Genomic DNA, 16,690 nt, shown 5'->3' on the forward strand with positions numbered 1-16,690 from the left:
ACCGCTTTTGTTTTTTGATAACTATATTTTTTGATACCAACTTGTTAATTTCCTCCTTACATCAGCGAAATTTTCCTAAGGATTTGTACACCTTTCTTCAGCTTATAATCGGGCAATTTGAAGAAATATTTTGAACTGTCAAACTTGGTAAATGTCGTTATCGTTAAAAGTTGACCAAAATAAGGTGATAGATTCTTTTATTTTATATTCTCATTGTGATATTCTTTTATTACCCTGTTTCGGCCAATAAAAATCGTCAAAAATGGATCATGTGGTACACGAATTGTATTCTCAACAAAACTACCTACAAATAAATTGTTTGTAATAATGCGATGAAGATATTGTGTGGATTATATGAACTTAGATTTATTGATTTGACAAACTCCTGGTATATTATAATCGTAAGATAATTCTGAGATCACAAGTTATCTGAATGGAAACTAAATGTTTTTAGAAGATTTTTTCATAATACACGTGATAAGTTTGTATTCTCAAGTATTTGAGTTTAGTTTAAAAACAAAACAAACACTAGTAGTAGTAGATATGAATCTTGCAAATAAAATTCTTATCAAGGTAAATCTTTATCTCTAGAGGTATCAGATGTTAGCAGTCTATTACAAGCATGTATTAAAATAGGTTAGTAATAGTTTAGTTAGTAATAGTTTATTGCTAACACTAACGGAACTTAGATATACTTAATTTGATTTTTAATGCTATTCGCTAGGTTAAATTTTATTGATACTAAGGAAACAAAGATAAAACACTTCTTAATGTGGCCTGATCATCGAAGTAAACACTCCCCAGAAAACAATTAACTTTTGAATTAAAAATACTTGATGTACTCATGCGGACAGAAAATGAACACTTTAGCCTTATCAAAACTAATATAAAAGACAAATTTCATGTCAAAATCTTCAATTCGTAAAGTTATTTGCAAAAATGACTGTCCTTACTGTGAGTATTTTGATCTTGTGTTCCCTCATTGGCCACATTTCTGGCCATGGGATGATGTTGGACCCACCAAATCGCAGTTCCTTGTGGCGATATAATCCAAAGGCTCCCATCAATTATGACGATGATCAGAACTACTGCGGTGGTATGGATGTAAGTAAAAAATACATTTAGTTCAAAGAGTTGCTGATGCAAGGAGATTTTTTAAATCGTAGGTTCAATGGGACCAATTTGGTGGCAAGTGTGGAGTTTGCGGTGACCAATATGACGATCCCCATCCCCAAGACAACGAAAACACCGGTAAATATGGAAAAGGAATAATCGCAAAAGAGTATACAGCTGGAAGCACCATCGATGTCCAAATTTTGTTGACAACCAATCATATGGGTTACTTCACTTTCAGGTATATTTAGATTTTATTGTTTGTTTTAAATGTGTCATTTACATATTGTTTAGTATATGCGTCTTGGATGATCCAAATGCTCCAGAGTCTGGCGAAGATTGTTTCAAACCTGTCACTCTAGGAGATGGATCTCCAAAATATGTTTTGCCTAACAAAGAAGAAGAAGATAACGACACTGTCAATCTTACTCTCAAACTACCTGACGGTTTAACCTGTGAGAGATGTGTCCTTCGCTGGCATTACAATGCAGGTAAAACAAATTGTTGCGTTAAAGAAATATTGCATTCTATTGATGCCTGGGTACTGTCTAGGTAACAATTGGGGACAATGCGATGATGGATCTTACGACGAAGGATGTGGACAACAAGAAAGTTTCCGTTCGTGTGCGGACATCGCCATTCATTAAAATATTCTATAATATACGTAATAAAGTACCGAGCGATCATTTAAAAAATAAATCGAGTTTGCTTTGGTGCCTATGCTATAGCATGGGTTGCCATAGGTAACACGCCGACTCGATTTATTTTTTAATTGATCGCACCGTAGTTGACTTGAATTTTTCTTGGTTTTGAAACTGTAATATGAGTACCTGAATGTAATAGTATATTACATACCGAGGCAGAAAGTGTTCCATTCCTGTCGAGAGAACAATGATTTACCGAGAGGCTTGCCCTCGAGGTGAACTAGTTCTCGAGACACAAGAATGGACTTTCGCCGAGGTTTGTATACTATTTTATTTACAATCAATCATTTAATAAAACAAGCAACATTATAATAATAAAAAATGAATAAAAACCAACCTCCGTAATATTATCGTAGTGCAAATTATGTAGACTAAAGGAAAGCATTCACCCTTTGTCTCAATATTCAATGGTCAAGATGACACTCAATCTAAAAAATGGAATAAATATAGAAAAAATGTCAAAATTACGTGCATTTTTAAAAAGGCAGAATGATGACTATACACCGAAGAAATCAATGGTTATTTATAACCTCAAACTTAGAAAAACATAACCTAATTCATCAGGCAGCTTTACTACCAAATTAAATGCAACATTTCCAAGGCTTTCCACTAGGTATGTCAAATAACGTGAATGCATTTTCATTTTATAAATGCCTGTGAATTTTTTTGTGTTACCTGACCAAGATATTGTGAGTTGTATGTTGGTATACCTGATTTTCAAATTCTAAATATTATGTTAAATTAAAAGTCAAATAAAACAAAGTTGCTGTATTAAATTACATAATTACATAAATAATATTAAGATACGTTTATTGTAATGGCTTGTTTTCGAAGAGAATTGCCAAATGAAAATGAATTCACGTTAGTAGAATTTGTTTTTATCTTTATTTTGTAAAATCTTAATTTCAGGGTCATTAACGCTAAACTACTCAAACCATAACCTAATAAATCAATCAAGAGATCAAGAGACAGAAGGCTTATCAATTGCTCAGTGATGCCTATGCGGTAAATTTAATTCACTCTTGTCACTTGGTATTGTTAAGGTACTATATCTTTAGAAGGTAGCGCCATTCCGCTCCACAATTTTTCGCCTCGAAATTAAAAGAGATGGCATTATCGATAAATCCTGTGAGTGTGACAAACATAGAATTATACACAATTTTAAGGGATGTTTGTATCGAGTCAAACAGATTCTATCTTTGTCACACTCACAGGATTTGTCGATAATGCCATCTCTTTTAATTTCGAGGCGAAAAATTGTGGAGCGGAATGGCGCTACCTTCTAAAGATATAGTACCTTAGGTATTGTAGATATTTGCACACACTAATAACCTAATTTTATTTAAATAATTAATTGAAAAAGTCAGAAATATATTGGCTGTCCCAAAATTCGCGGAACAACTTAGCAGTACGTTGTTAACTAGCCATTAAAATATCAGGTAAAAATGTTTAAAAAAATCAATCTTCTTTTTTGTAGAAGATATGGACCTATTTGTTACACTAAATGTGGCAACATTTAAAATATTCAATGTATCCTAATATGTAGTCTGGAAATATTTAATTTTTGTTGTATTCATGGAAATAAAATAAGAAAGCAAAATCAAAGCCATGTTGTCATACGTTATTTGAGGTAAAACCGACGTAAAATTCCAATCCAAAAAATGCCAATGGCTAGTAAAAGACAGATAGTAAAAAAAAAAACGAGATCAAAGCTGCACCTTTTGAGCCCCCATATCTTCAAATCTATTAGGTACTTATATTGGGTGATTCAAAATTATTGTGGCCAAGTATGGCAACTATGTACGAAAATGTATGTGGCAGCTGTGTGGATAGGGTACAGTTGATATTTCTTTGACAGTTCATAGTCGCGCAATTTTGAAAACTGTCAAATCAATGTGTAATGATATCAAAAAAATCAAATGCACGCTTATGAAATGCCATACAAATGACAACTCTACCTCATCCACACAGTTGCCACATAAATTTTCGTACATAGTTGCCATACTTGGCCACAATAATTTTGAATCACCCAATAGAATTTTCTAATTATTTTGCTCATTATTTTCTAACATGAATTAACATTGCCCCCGAGTTGTTCCGCGAATTTTGGGGCACCCAGTATTGTAAAGTGGCAAATAAATGATAGGTACATTTTTTATCAGCGAATTTGAACGCACAAACAGAGTTAAGATGTTTTAAGTGTGTAGTCAGTCACAAATTGTTCTTTGGACTTGATCTTTATCTTTTGAAAATTTGGTACGTAATTGCTTTCAAAAGGTTGATTTGAAATGTTTTCGGTAAAGTTATCGTTACTCTTGTTTATTTAAACGTCAAAGGGCCAGTTTACAGAAGCGAAATTAGGTTAATTGTAATCAACCGAAGTTTCGCATTCATGGGTTAATTGCGCATTAAAATTTAATTCGAACTAAATGTTTAAATCTCTTTCTATAAACTGGGCCTAAGTTTGCTATAGTTTGTCCAGCGAGTGATTGGTTGACATAAGAATCACTAAATTTTACGTAGAGAAAGTACATAGGGGGAGATTCACGAAACTTTGCAAATTTGCAAATCGTTAACGAAACAATGCTTCAACAATGTCGGTTGTCATGGTTTTGAATTTGCAACGCCTTATCGAGCCTTACCGAGTTTCGTGAATGACCCCCATAGTACTTAACGCACGTAAAATTTGAAATATACCCTTCAAGCAGTAACATTTTTGCCTTGAAATTATGCTCTAATTGATGCATTCTAGTGCATTTTGTAGTGTTGGGTTACAAGTCTACAATTTAAAATCTCCCAATCTCTCGCTGGACGAAGTTTAGTAGTTTTTCTCATTACCCTTTAACAGATCCAATTTTAAAACATTTGGTAACAAACATCTTTTTCCTTTTTTAATAAAATACCTAACTTACAAGTACATATTACAATCTGATCAAGGAGATCAATAAGCAATTTTGTTCTAACCCAATTTATCTAGGGTGCAAATTTACAAACAAAATTACAAACATCTAAAACTCTCTTTTTAAATGTAACGGTACTATGTACCTTAGGTAAATAAATGAATAAGTAAAATCTAAAATAATTCTTAGAATACTTAAGTATCATAAATATTCCAAGAATTATTTTAGATTTGAAAACCTCGTGGTATATGTGATTGTAAAATATTTCTGTAATCAGAAGATATTTGAATGGATAATGATAAGTTTCCATTTTCAAGTACTTGAGTCGAGTTTGAAAACAAAACAAACATTAGTTAAAGGTAAACAATCTTGCGAATATAATGTTCATCTTAATGAACATTACCTTAGTAAATCTCTACTTATAGAGGTATCAGTTCCAGTGGTCAGTACACTACTAGAGACATTTGTCAAAATATGTTGAGTAACAATTTAAAAATCAATCGTTTATTAATTGAGCCAAATGAAAGTACATTAATGAAATATAACTATCTTATTTGAAATCATTTTAATGGACTAAATTCAATCGGCACGAGAGAAAAGAACTTAAAAGCAAGATAAAACACTTCTTAATATGGTGTGATCATCGGAATAAACACTCCCTAGAAAACAATTATCTCTTGAATTAAAAATACTTGATGCACTCATGTGGATACAAAATGAACACTTTAGCCTTATCAAAACTCCTATAAAAGACAACATACATGTCAGAATTTTCAATTCGTGAAGTTATTTGCAAAAATGACTGTCCTTACTGTGAGTATTTTGATCTTGTGTTCCCTCATTGGCCACATTTCTGGCCATGGGATGATGTTGGACCCACCAAATCGCAGTTCCTTGTGGCGGTATAATCCAAAGGCTCCCGTCAATTATGACGATGATCAGAACTACTGCGGAGGTATGAATGTAAGTTAAAGAAATTGTCCAAAGAGGATGCTCTTACAAGGAGTTTTTTTTTTAAATGGTAGGTTCAATGGGACCAATTTGATGGCAAGTGTGGAGTTTGCGGTGACCAATATGACAAGCCCCATCCCCAAGACAACGAAAACACCGGTAAATATGGAAAGGGAATAATCGCCAAAGAGTACACAGCCGGAAGCACCATCGACATCGAAATTTTGCTAACAACCAATCATATGGGTGACTTCACTTTCAGGTTTGTTTATATTTCATTATTTGTTGCAAATGTTTCATTTGGAATTATATTGTTTAGTATATGCGTTTTGGATGATCCAAATGCTCCCGAGTCTGGAGAAGATTGTTTCAAACCTGTCACTCTAGGAGATGGATCTCCAAAATATGTTTTGCCTAACAAAGAAGAAGAAGATAATGTCACCGTCAATCTTACTCTTAAACTACCTGACGGTTTGACTTGTGAGAGATGTGTCCTTCGCTGGCATTACAATGCAGGTAAATAATTTTGTTGCATTAAAGGAATGTTGTAATTTATTGATACTTTGGTACTGTCTAGGTAACAACTGGGGACAATGCGACGATGGATCTTATGATGAAGGATGTGGACCACAAGAGAGTTTCCGTTCGTGTTCCGATATTGCTATTCATTAAAATAAAATATGTAATAAAGGATTTCAACTAATTTTTTCTTTGATTTAAAAGTGTTACGAGTATATTCGAATGTGAAAGTGTAACAACAAGGCAGTAGTTGTGAAAACAAGTAACCGCCGCCATCAAAAAACTTATAATAGGACAAATTAAATAATGGTTTTCTGGAAAAAAATGAGAAAAGAGTAAAGTGCAATAATGTATAAGAATCAGTCATAAAACAATAAAAAGACACGGAGAGTAATAAAATAAAAGAGTAAACTATTTAAGCTCCTGACCAAACGTGAAAAAAAATATATTTCCCACAGTAGTAAAAACTACAGAGTTCTTAGCAATTATGTGGTAATTTTTTTTTACGTTTTATATTTATAAGCATTTGTTAAGAGTTTGCTAATACCAAGAAAACGTCGTAGAGAGGAATAATTTTGAGATAATTTTCGATTTTGTGAATTTTACAATTTACGACATTTTATGAAGACGTAAAAACGTGAAAAAATTTTTGAGTGTTCAGTGCCTGAAGGGTAAAACAAGTTAGAGACAACTGGTCTCTGAGGAAAACATTTACCCATATTCTGCATAGAGTTCTTCAAAGATCTTTTATCACGGATGTAAGACGCTAAAGAAAGTGGTAGAAAATTTCATATTGCTGTGCTGTTCCATCAGGATTAAACATAAATGTTAAATGAGTGGCCGGAGTCAGCAATATAAAGCGTCAAGGGTCAAAACAGTTCAGCAAAGCTACTTCAGGTGTATTAATTTTTTACGTAACATTTTGAGAAATGATTGTTTTAATTCTACACATTTTTACTTCCGTCAAGAGGAATAAATGATGAACCGCCCTCGTATGTACGTACATGTCTAATTTGTTAATGTAGGTTTATTTAAAAGAAAAAGATATTTTTAAAGTAATTCTAAGAATATACGAGTATGTTTTTAAATTTTCCAATAACCTTATCTTTACACATTTATAATCTGATTTCATTAAAATTTAGGTAATTATCAGCGAGTTTCATTTATTGCTTTCACGTTGAAAAATATGTGATGTAAGTATAGCGTGATTACTTTATTTATGATTGTAAATACTGACCAAAATAGAATTAACTCCTGACGAACACGTGTTAAATTGGTACTAATCTTCAGTAACAAGCCCAGTTGAGGAGATTAATTTAAAACATCCGATCAGTTTTGTAGACTGTGATTATATCACATTCAAAACAACTATTGATATATTTCACTTTTAGTTTAAAATTGCAAATGCTTAATTATTATAACTCATATCTATATACAGTGAGTTTTTTTTAAGACTGGCCATAGGGTTTTACATGCTAATTTTTCAACCCCCTGTTAACTTTTGTTCCGATGAAAATATTCAAACCATTTTTGGAATAAAGTTGGAAGATTTTTTAAACTATCGGATAGATTACAATTCAATATCCCAAACTGTCGAAAAAGTTGTGAAAAAAATATTTTCAGGGCGCCGAAATAATAGTGCGTCGAGCGGCCGCCAGAGTAGCGCCATTGTCGGCTCAACCAGCACCTGACGATTTCCACTTTTGGACGCTTTCGGCGCGCTAAAAAATATTTTTTTCACAATTTTTTCGACAGTTTGGGATATTGAATTGTAATCTATCCGATAGTTTGAAAAATCTTCCAACTTTGTTCCAAAAATGGTTTGAATATTTTCATCAGAACAAAAGTTAACAGGGGGTTGAAAAATTAGCATGTAAAACCCTATGGCCAGTCTTAAAAAAAACTCACTGCATATAAAACTGAATGTCTGTTTGTATATTTTGTAGGCAAATCTACAGTTTTACTCCGATCTTGATGAAATTTTGTACACTTGATCTTCAAAACAAGAAGAAAATAACTGTCTACTTAAATTGTACAAAAACCAACCCCTACTACCATTTTCAACCCTGTTAAGAAAAAAAGACACCTTCGCAGCTTCACCCCTATTTCATCAACTGAGTATATCGTCACCTTCGCCGCTTGACACCCACAAAAAGCAACCCCTATTATCATTTTTAAACCTGTTAAGCACAAAAAAGTTTTTTCCAGTTGGAAATCGCGTTTGCATGATATGTTCAGGTGTCATCGTTACATTTGGTTGTTTATAAAAGTAGCAATTTCGCAAAATGTGTTTGAATGATTGTATTTTTCCGGAAGATGTCTTAAATGAAGCAGAACAAGCTTCAAATAGCTTAATAACGGAAAAATCAAAAGGCAGGTATCTGAAATCAAACGAGACAATCAAACAATAGGAGGATCTAAATTAGGTAACAACTGAAAATAAAAGTGTTATGTTGGCGTATTTTCATGAATTGGTAAGTGATCATAGTGTTAGTTTCTTATCGTATTGATCTTTTTGTTTATATAGTCGAAGAAAAAAGTAGTCTACAGTAAAGTTTTAATTATTCTTCGTAAAAAGACAAACTTCATATTGAAATTACTGCGTTTATCACAATACATGAAAGTAGAAACATAATTTTAAAACATTCTGAAATTTGCGGGCAAAGCCGCGGGTAAAAGCTAGTTACAAATAATTTACAAAAAAGCTTAAATTGCTATTACTCTTAGGACAATGAGTTTTGTCCTGACCTTTAGATCTACAAGATAAAGTGATGCTCATGTTTCAGATAATTACAAAAATACATCACACACTTTTGCTTATTCTTCAAAATACTTAAGTAACTCTTATTGTAGACAATTGTATTTTAATCTTATCACACCTTATAAAAACGCAAAAAATCACGAAACGTTTACTGTTTTGCTTAGCAAATCGAACAAAATGGCTTTTCTTCCGATCAGCATCTTTGTACTGTGCTTGTTCATCGACAACATTTCGGGCCATGGGATGATGTTGGACCCACCGAATCGCAGTTCTTTGTGGCGATTCAACCCCAGCGCACCCATCAACTACGACGATGACCAGAACTACTGTGGTGGAATGACAGTAAGAATTTCAAATTTTCTAATTTATTCGTAAAATTTTATCTTTGTGTCTTTTCAAGGAACAATGGGATTACTTTGGAGGCAAATGCGGCGTTTGTGGTGACAGATATGACGATCCTCATCCTCAAGACAATGAAAACACCGGCAAATACGGCAAAGGTATTATTGCCAAGCAGTATACATCAGGAAGCGTTATCGACATCGAGGTCCTTTTGACTACTAACCACATGGGATATTTCAACTTCAGGTATGTTTCGGTCGGTTTTGGAAAATGGATTTTGTGAAAATTGTAAATTTTAGTCTGTGCGTTTTGGAAGATCCAAATGCTCCAGAGTCTGGTGAAGATTGTTTCAAACCGATCACTTTGGGTGATGGATCGCCAAAATATGTCTTGCCCAATAAAGAAGAAGAAGACAATGACACCGTCAATCTTACTCTCAAACTACCTGACGGTTTGACTTGTGACAGATGTGTCTTGCGTTGGAACTACAATGCAGGTAATATAGCAATGGTAGTAATAAGAAAAATATTTTTTGCTGTAGGTAGATGGTTTCAAAACTATCTTGGAAGTTTATTTTCAGAACAAATTTTTTTCTATTTCTTAATGTCTTACTTTATTTTTATCTGTAGGTAACAACTGGGGACAGTGCGATGACGGATCTTACGGCGATGGTTGCGGACCTCAAGAGACATTCCGTTCGTGCTCCGACATAGCCATTGTATAAGGAAACTTCATTCGGGCACTTTAATTTGATTTTTTATGTAATAATTTTGGAGAAATACAGATCTGTTTAAGCAATCGCACTTGTAGTTTTTTTAATTTGACTTACGTAGATATTATTAATGGATTTTGTCCAATGAGAGAACAGGATAGTGAATCCACCAATTCTCAACGAGGTGGTGCCATTATTGTACATTGTTGTATAGTCGCGGACAAAAAAAATAGGACAAGTCTTATTAAGAAATTTAGTCAAAATTGAGTTGAGTAAACCGGGGTTACTATAATAAATAAATAAATAAATATTTTCATAGTAACCATAGAAAGGGCAAGCAAATTTACATTAGCGAAAAAACATTGTCCTACTTTTTTTTGTCCGCGATTGTATGTAATCGTACTTAATGAAAATATGGGATAATTAAATAAATCTGAAAAGAACGGTTTTCCTAAAACAGTAAGTCGATATACAATAATGAGAAAACATTTGTGAAAAACACGCTACACGCTGTCATTGTTTCGATTCACGGACAACTCTTCAAACTAGAAAATCAAGTGTTCCAAAGAGTTTTTCGGCCTCCCAATCTGGGAAATATAGCGTTACCTTACACTTTAGGTCAAGGGAGGTGCGATTTCCCGTACAATGTCAAAAATTTCTAGTGGAATGTGGGAAAAATCTAGTGGAGTACGGGAAAAATGTGCGGACACCGTTGATTTATTCTTTTCACAGTTACTTTAAAATTAAAGTGTCCATACGTTACTTTAATTTAGTGTAAAAAAACACATTTCCCTGTATAATTTTTCCGATAAATGTGTTTGTTTAATTTATATCGATCGAAAAAGAAAATAATCGTAACAGGGAAAATACAACCTATTGGGTTGGCAGCTTTATATGTCAAAAAGTTTGACAATTGTCAGGTATTTCATAAATATCTGCAAAATAGCACAATAAAACAAAACCACAGAAGTTGATATATGGTTTTGTGTACCTACTTTATCCAGTACTAGCTGTTAGTGCTAAAGTGCAACTGGAAAATAAAAATCTACAAAACATTCTAACCCCAAAATCTTGTATTCACCTGAAGAAAGATGATTCGTTTTCACCAGGAAGTAGTGGTTAAGTACAAGACATTTTAATAATTTGCAACATTAACATAATTTATTTTGTAAAATTCGTATCCCACCTCCACCCGGCGGCACGGCAATTTTGCCGGAGTACATACACTATTACGGATAATACTATCAAGTAATAGTGCAGTGCTTATCAACATAATTACCGGCGTGTCGCCTCCGCATTTTGACTTTTTTGTGTTTTATGTTCTGTGTCAATGTTAAGGAATTTCCTCACGATGTGACATGAGTATAATAATATACCTTTTTGAATTTCAACCACCAATGTGTTCTCTAAGTCCAAAATTTTTAAATTTTTAAAAAGAGATTGCGGTACTATTCCTGTTGCTGAAATTATAAATGGTAAAATCGAAATTTTTTCTAAACACCAAAGATTTCTCATAGCAACGGATAGTTCTAAATATTTATTAATTTTTGTATTATATGTTTGTGTTATATTGTGTGAATTTGGAACAGCTATATCTAAAAGATATGCTTGCTTTTGTTGTTTATTTAAAATAATAATGTCTGGTCTGTTATGCTGAATGTGAATGTCAGTTAAAACTGTGCGATCAAAATATAATTTGTAATTGTCATTTTCTAAACAACTTTCTGGTTTATAAATGTAATGTGGTTGTGTATCCTTTAATAAATTGAATTTAACTGCTAAATTCATGTGTATAATTTTTGCGAATATATCATGACGTTTTTTATATTCGCTTTGAGCCAAAACGGTGCAAGAAGAAATGATGTGTTCAATGGTTTCCCCTTCAGTTCCGCAAATCCTACATTTATCGATGATCGATTGTAAACCACATATGTGTTTTTTATAATTTCTTGTAAACATTATTGTTACAATTCTCCACTTTAGAGAACAATGCAGAAACAATTTGGCAACTGTCAGCTTTATTACTTCTGGGTTGAATGTCGATATGTTGTACTGGTGCTTCTCTTACGGTACTGATGATGGAATTCTCAATGTTGGATGGTTACATTGGAAGCAACTGCTAAAAATTCAAGTAGATTAAAGCACTGTATCGAAGTTTGTGACACAACTCACCATTGTTTGAGGAGCTGTAGCTGCAACATAGTACATTTTGTTTTTGATGTTGAAGGAAGGCCATCGTCATCACGAATCATTTTAGGAACTTCAATCTTGTGTCCATAGGGCAATCAAGGTTCAAATATTTGTCAATTTTATTTGAAATTGTTTTAATACCAATTTAACCTGACTTCCATATATTTCTTCACAGTTTCAACCCAGTTTGGATTGGTAATGGCAAACGATCTACAAATATTGGTTTTTGTGTCAGTTATCAATATAATATCTTCTCTTGACATTTTCCATTTTCAGAGAATATAAATCCTTTCGGAGACAGGCACCACAAACACCTATTAATGAAACTGTCTGTAATAAAATATGGTTTATTAAAAATTTGTGAATTAAAGAATAGTTATTACATACTTTCGTGAGAAAAAATTGTCCTATGTAACGTTGTTTCGATTTTTGTGGTAATAATTCAGAATTTAGTCCTGCCACTAGTTGTACTGCCTCGGGTGTCACATTTAACTCACTCTATATTATATACTAGACATTTTTTTCACTCGATTAATACACCAAAATCAAATTTTGAAGCACGACTGAAAATTTAGCCGGCAAATAATTTGTTAGGAAAAAAACAAATGAGCGGTCACGGTCGTCAAGGAATTGATTCCACAGCATTCGATTCTTTATTGACGATGTCAAATTCTACAATAAAATTAGTCTTGATTTTTAAAAGATTTAATATTTTGGTCAGCCGAAAAGTCTAATACAAATGTCGTACGGGACGTATTTTCCGGCCCTCCAACTAATCAGGCACTCGGCTGCGCCATCGTGCCCGAAACCAGTTGTCGTGCCGGAAAATTCACATCCCGTACTCTAATGTAAATAACTATTAATGGTCTGGGCATTTTTTTTTTGCTGTGTTGTTCATTCCTTGGGATTACAACAAAAGACAACAATAGTTATTTATTTAACGAGTTCGTGTGTAAATTGGTGTTTTTTGATATGAGTGGGCCAGATTAAAACGCGAGTGAAACGAGCGTTTTAAAGGCCCACGATTTATCAAAATCCGTTCACATAGGAGAAAATTCTCAAATTCTGACAGCGTAGAACAAAAAAAGATTTTCTTGAATTGTAATTTTTCAATAATAAATGCTTCTTTCGAAGATGTTTAATTACCATCATATACACCCACTGACAAATAATTTATGGTTATAGTTTTCGGAATTTTGAGACATTTTTAAAACCTTTTAAAATAAATTAGCTACAAGAAAAGAACATAGAGAAATATATTTTTGGATAGATATATTATTACACTTCTGAATTAATTTTTAATGAAATTTTTGAAAAGAAAAAAGTTGTTTTCTTCCTTGTTTCAAAATTTCTACCCAAAATTTTTCAGTTTCTAAAATCTCTTGAAACTAAAGAGACAAAATATGTTTCTAAAGTTTTGCACAGTTCAAGCAACAGAGCAAGAAATAGAAGAAGAACTCAGTAAATTAAAAAACAATAAGAGTACAGGAGATAATGGCATCCCGGCAGAAATATTAAACAACGTAGTGGGAAAACTAAAAAACAGGAAGCACGAAAGCCACAGCAGTTGAGAAGCGCGATAATATGTCTCATCCCAAAAAAACGGAATAGAACGAATTGGGAAAACTACAGAGGGATATCGCTGCTGGACGTCACGTACAAAGTGATAACAAGAGTAGAAACAGACTAAGCCTCTTGGCTCTAATTGGCGAGTACCAAGGAGGATTCAGGAAGGGAAGATCAACAACAGACCAGATCTTTACGTTGAAGATGCTATAGAAGCAAAGCTACGAGAAAACCTAAATCTTCATATCTTGTTCATAGACTCGATAAATAGAAATAAACTGTGCTTAGCAATGAAAAAACTGAAGATCCCGAAGAAACTAATCGATCTGATAAGAATGATCTGACAGATGCGGAGAACAAAATTACAGCAGACGAAAGGAAACATCGGAGTCAGACAAAGGGACCCGCTATCCAAAATGTTATTTAATATACATAGTTGTAGAAACAGTTTTTAGAGATAGCTAAATCCAACAAGTAATTAATTGCCTATGCAGATGATGTGGCACTGATAGGTAACAAGGTTAAAAAAGGAAACCATTTAAAAAATTGAAAAGGCTTCAAGGGGTTATGTACTAAGGATAAACGAAGACAAAACGAAATACTTAATAATGAAGCAGAAAACAACAACCGATGAATCATACAGCAAATTTAGGACACTTAATAATAATACCCAGGAGTACCTAACAGTTTCCTACGATAACGAAGAAGAGCTGAAGATAGATAAGAGAATGAGCAAAGGAAGCAAGGCTCATTAAACAGAATGCTAACGTCGAGAGAAATCTCTAGAGCAGCAAGATCAGTCTATGTATATTGGACAGTAGTGAAAAGTGGAAGCATGGGAGAGGAAGATGTTGAGGAAAATATTTAAGGGGACAAAAACCGAGGATGGAGAATGGAGAAGAAAATTAAATAAGGATAAGGTGGCTGGGTCATGTCGGTAGGATGTCAGAGCAGAGATATGCAAAGAGCGTGCTACTGGAGGGAGACCGAGAAAAGAGGAAGATAGAAGAAGAAGTGGCTGGAGGTGGTAACAACAGACTGCTGGGCGTAACCGACTGGAAGAAAGCGTCACAGGACAGAAATCAATGGAGACAAATTGTTAAGAAGAGTTGTGATGACATGGGTAGTGTGTTAGTGTGTTATAGAATATTGAGACTAAGCCATGGGCCTAAATGGCCTGTAGAACTATAGTATATAATGCAATATTTATGCAGAAAGGTGGTATACTTACGTAGAACAGGCGCCTTGAAAGTGTGATTGTTTTTGATGATTGGTTTGAGGTATTTATCTTTTACATTTATATTCTTATCTAAGATCTTGTAAAAGAAAGAGAATATTCTTAGAGAGTTTAGAATGTGTTCAAGTACTTATTTTCTTTTGATGTTAAATTCACATGTAAAAGAGTTTTTGTATTTTTATTTCGATTTCATACAAATAAGTAATATGCTACCAATAGTTAATCTTTGAAGACATGGTTGCTGACGTTAAAAATTTATTTTTGGCTTTTAAGATGTTTATTATTCTTTCCATTCAACACTTGTAATCGTTTTGTTTTAGTGTCCTTAAAATAGTTTTGTTTGACGTCTTGATCCTCGATCAGTTGATTATCTTTAATCTAGATTGACTAAATGATTATTAGTGACAACATAATAACTTCTAGAGTGGCAAAATCTTTTATATTCAAATTTAGACTTGCACGATTTGTGGCTGTTATAAACATAATCTTATCACTTTTCCTTATAAAAGCAACTCATCGTCATCACAAACTCGCCGTTTCACTCTTCACCATGTTGGCAAAAACATGTTTTGTACTGATTTTCTGCCTCGCTTGTCTTTTCTTTGACAGCTGTATTGGACATGGAAGGTTGATGGACCCACCAAATCGCAGCTCTTTGTGGCGATTCAATCCAAGCGCACCCATAAACTACGACGACGACCAAAATTACTGTGGTGGCCTGACTGTGAGTATTTCTTGACATTTATTCTTCAAACTCGTCGTTCAATTCCTCCTGCTTAGGTACAATGGAACTATTTTGACGGTAAATGTGGGGTTTGTGGAGACAGATATGACGACCCTCATCCCCAAGCCAATGAGAACACTGGTAAATATGGAAAAGGAATTATCGCAAAGGAGTACACATCAGGAAGTGTTATCGATGTGAATGTTGAACTCACAACAAATCACAAAGGCTTTTTTAACTTCGGGTATGTTGAATGAAATCTTTACGGATTTATTTGACGAGAATTTTTTAGTTTGTGTGTATTGCAAGATGCGAACGCTCCAGAAACCGGTGAAGATTGTTTCCAACCGCTTGCACTTGGGGATGGATCTAATGATTATAAGTTGTCTGCGGGAGAGAAAAAAATCACTACTACTGTCAAACTGCCAGATGGTCTAACATGTGAAAGATGTGTCTTGCGTTGGACTTACACTGCGGGTATAAATATCTTATTTTTCTTCAGAATGTTATTTTTCAAGGTTGTCTTGATGTTTCAGGAAATAATTGGGGACAGTGTGATGATGGTTCCTACGAAATGGGATGTGGTCCTCAAGAAACGTTTAGATCTTGTTCAGATATAACAATCTCCTAAATCGTTTTGCAAATGTATAAAAGAAATAAATTGTGCAATATTATGTTGATACAATTTTAAAAGTGTACTCTTTTGTTCGGCTAAATAAGTAATGTAAATGAATGAAAATGGTTACTGATAAAGGTCAAGTTTATAGCATATTAAGTATAAAGAACGGCCATTATATCGATCGAAAGACAAATGTTTGGAGGAGCGCAGCGACGACTCTAATTATTGTCTGAGATCGGTATAATGTCCTTAACGTTCGTGATACTTATGGCGTTTTTTGCGCGATTGAATATTTATTACAAAGCATGAGCGTTCATATGTATTAATAGGCAAGGCGATATTACTACCTGAA

General features: G+C 33.7%; 4 protein-coding genes across 5 annotated transcripts; all 4 read left to right on the forward strand.

Annotated features, from left to right (window-relative positions):
- Positions 1 to 901: 901 nt before the first annotated feature.
- LOC138124094 (uncharacterized) lies at positions 902 to 1,910 on the forward strand. Its single transcript, XM_069039025.1, has 4 exons — positions 902 to 1,104; positions 1,167 to 1,354; positions 1,408 to 1,604; positions 1,666 to 1,910. The coding sequence occupies exons 1-4, from the start codon at positions 940 to 942 to the stop codon at positions 1,758 to 1,760; spliced, it is 645 nt and encodes a 214-aa protein (XP_068895126.1). The 5' UTR covers positions 902 to 939; the 3' UTR covers positions 1,761 to 1,910.
- Positions 1,911 to 5,470: 3,560 nt separating this feature from the next.
- Positions 5,471 to 6,371, forward strand: LOC138124264 (uncharacterized). The gene is made up of 4 exons (XM_069039252.1): positions 5,471 to 5,680; positions 5,743 to 5,930; positions 5,988 to 6,184; positions 6,246 to 6,371. Exons 1-4 carry the CDS (start codon positions 5,516 to 5,518, stop codon positions 6,338 to 6,340), a joined length of 645 nt encoding a protein of 214 aa, XP_068895353.1. The 5' UTR covers positions 5,471 to 5,515; the 3' UTR covers positions 6,341 to 6,371.
- A 2,690-nt stretch (positions 6,372 to 9,061) lies between these two features.
- Positions 9,062 to 10,093, forward strand: LOC138124259 (uncharacterized). Of its 2 annotated transcripts, none has more exons than XM_069039247.1 (4): positions 9,062 to 9,290; positions 9,349 to 9,536; positions 9,590 to 9,800; positions 9,920 to 10,093. In XM_069039247.1, exons 1-4 carry the CDS (start codon positions 9,126 to 9,128, stop codon positions 10,001 to 10,003), a joined length of 648 nt encoding a protein of 215 aa, XP_068895348.1. In that variant the 5' UTR covers positions 9,062 to 9,125; the 3' UTR covers positions 10,004 to 10,093. The 2 variants fall into 2 exon arrangements, with proteins under 2 accessions (XP_068895348.1, XP_068895349.1); XM_069039248.1 differs by having other exon boundaries at positions 9,071 to 9,290; positions 9,590 to 9,786.
- Positions 10,094 to 15,498: 5,405 nt separating this feature from the next.
- On the forward strand, positions 15,499 to 16,412 carry LOC138123575 (uncharacterized). Its single transcript, XM_069038324.1, has 4 exons — positions 15,499 to 15,719; positions 15,776 to 15,963; positions 16,012 to 16,196; positions 16,256 to 16,412. Exons 1-4 carry the CDS (start codon positions 15,546 to 15,548, stop codon positions 16,348 to 16,350), a joined length of 642 nt encoding a protein of 213 aa, XP_068894425.1. The 5' UTR covers positions 15,499 to 15,545; the 3' UTR covers positions 16,351 to 16,412.
- Positions 16,413 to 16,690: the final 278 nt, after the last annotated feature.

This window comes from Tenebrio molitor, chromosome 2 (genome assembly GCF_963966145.1).
Source record: "Tenebrio molitor chromosome 2, icTenMoli1.1, whole genome shotgun sequence".
NCBI classification, from domain to species: Eukaryota; Metazoa; Arthropoda; class Insecta; order Coleoptera; family Tenebrionidae; genus Tenebrio; species Tenebrio molitor.

What these genes read in the sequence shown, in the direction of transcription:
- LOC138124094 (XM_069039025.1), top strand. Translation starts at nt 940, where the DNA reads ATGACTGTCCTTACTGTGAGTATTTTGATCTTGTGTTCCCTCATTGGC. An exon ending in ATGGGTTACTTCACTTTCAG is followed by an intron (nt 1,355 to 1,407) that starts GTATATTTAGAT and finishes CATATTGTTTAG; the next exon opens with TATATGCGTCTTGGATGATC. An exon ending in TCGCTGGCATTACAATGCAG is followed by an intron (nt 1,605 to 1,665) that starts GTAAAACAAATT and finishes GGTACTGTCTAG; the next exon opens with GTAACAATTGGGGACAATGC.
- LOC138124259 (XM_069039247.1), top strand. Translation starts at nt 9,126, where the DNA reads ATGGCTTTTCTTCCGATCAGCATCTTTGTACTGTGCTTGTTCATCGAC. An exon ending in ATGGGATATTTCAACTTCAG is followed by an intron (nt 9,537 to 9,589) that starts GTATGTTTCGGT and finishes TGTAAATTTTAG; the next exon opens with TCTGTGCGTTTTGGAAGATC. An exon ending in ATGCAGGTAATATAGCAATG is followed by an intron (nt 9,801 to 9,919) that starts GTAGTAATAAGA and finishes TTTTATCTGTAG; the next exon opens with GTAACAACTGGGGACAGTGC.
- LOC138123575 (XM_069038324.1), top strand. Translation starts at nt 15,546, where the DNA reads ATGTTGGCAAAAACATGTTTTGTACTGATTTTCTGCCTCGCTTGTCTT. An exon ending in ATTACTGTGGTGGCCTGACT is followed by an intron (nt 15,720 to 15,775) that starts GTGAGTATTTCT and finishes CCTCCTGCTTAG; the next exon opens with GTACAATGGAACTATTTTGA. An exon ending in GCGTTGGACTTACACTGCGG is followed by an intron (nt 16,197 to 16,255) that starts GTATAAATATCT and finishes TTGATGTTTCAG; the next exon opens with GAAATAATTGGGGACAGTGT.
- LOC138124264 (XM_069039252.1), top strand. Translation starts at nt 5,516, where the DNA reads ATGACTGTCCTTACTGTGAGTATTTTGATCTTGTGTTCCCTCATTGGC. An exon ending in ATGGGTGACTTCACTTTCAG is followed by an intron (nt 5,931 to 5,987) that starts GTTTGTTTATAT and finishes TATATTGTTTAG; the next exon opens with TATATGCGTTTTGGATGATC. An exon ending in TCGCTGGCATTACAATGCAG is followed by an intron (nt 6,185 to 6,245) that starts GTAAATAATTTT and finishes GGTACTGTCTAG; the next exon opens with GTAACAACTGGGGACAATGC.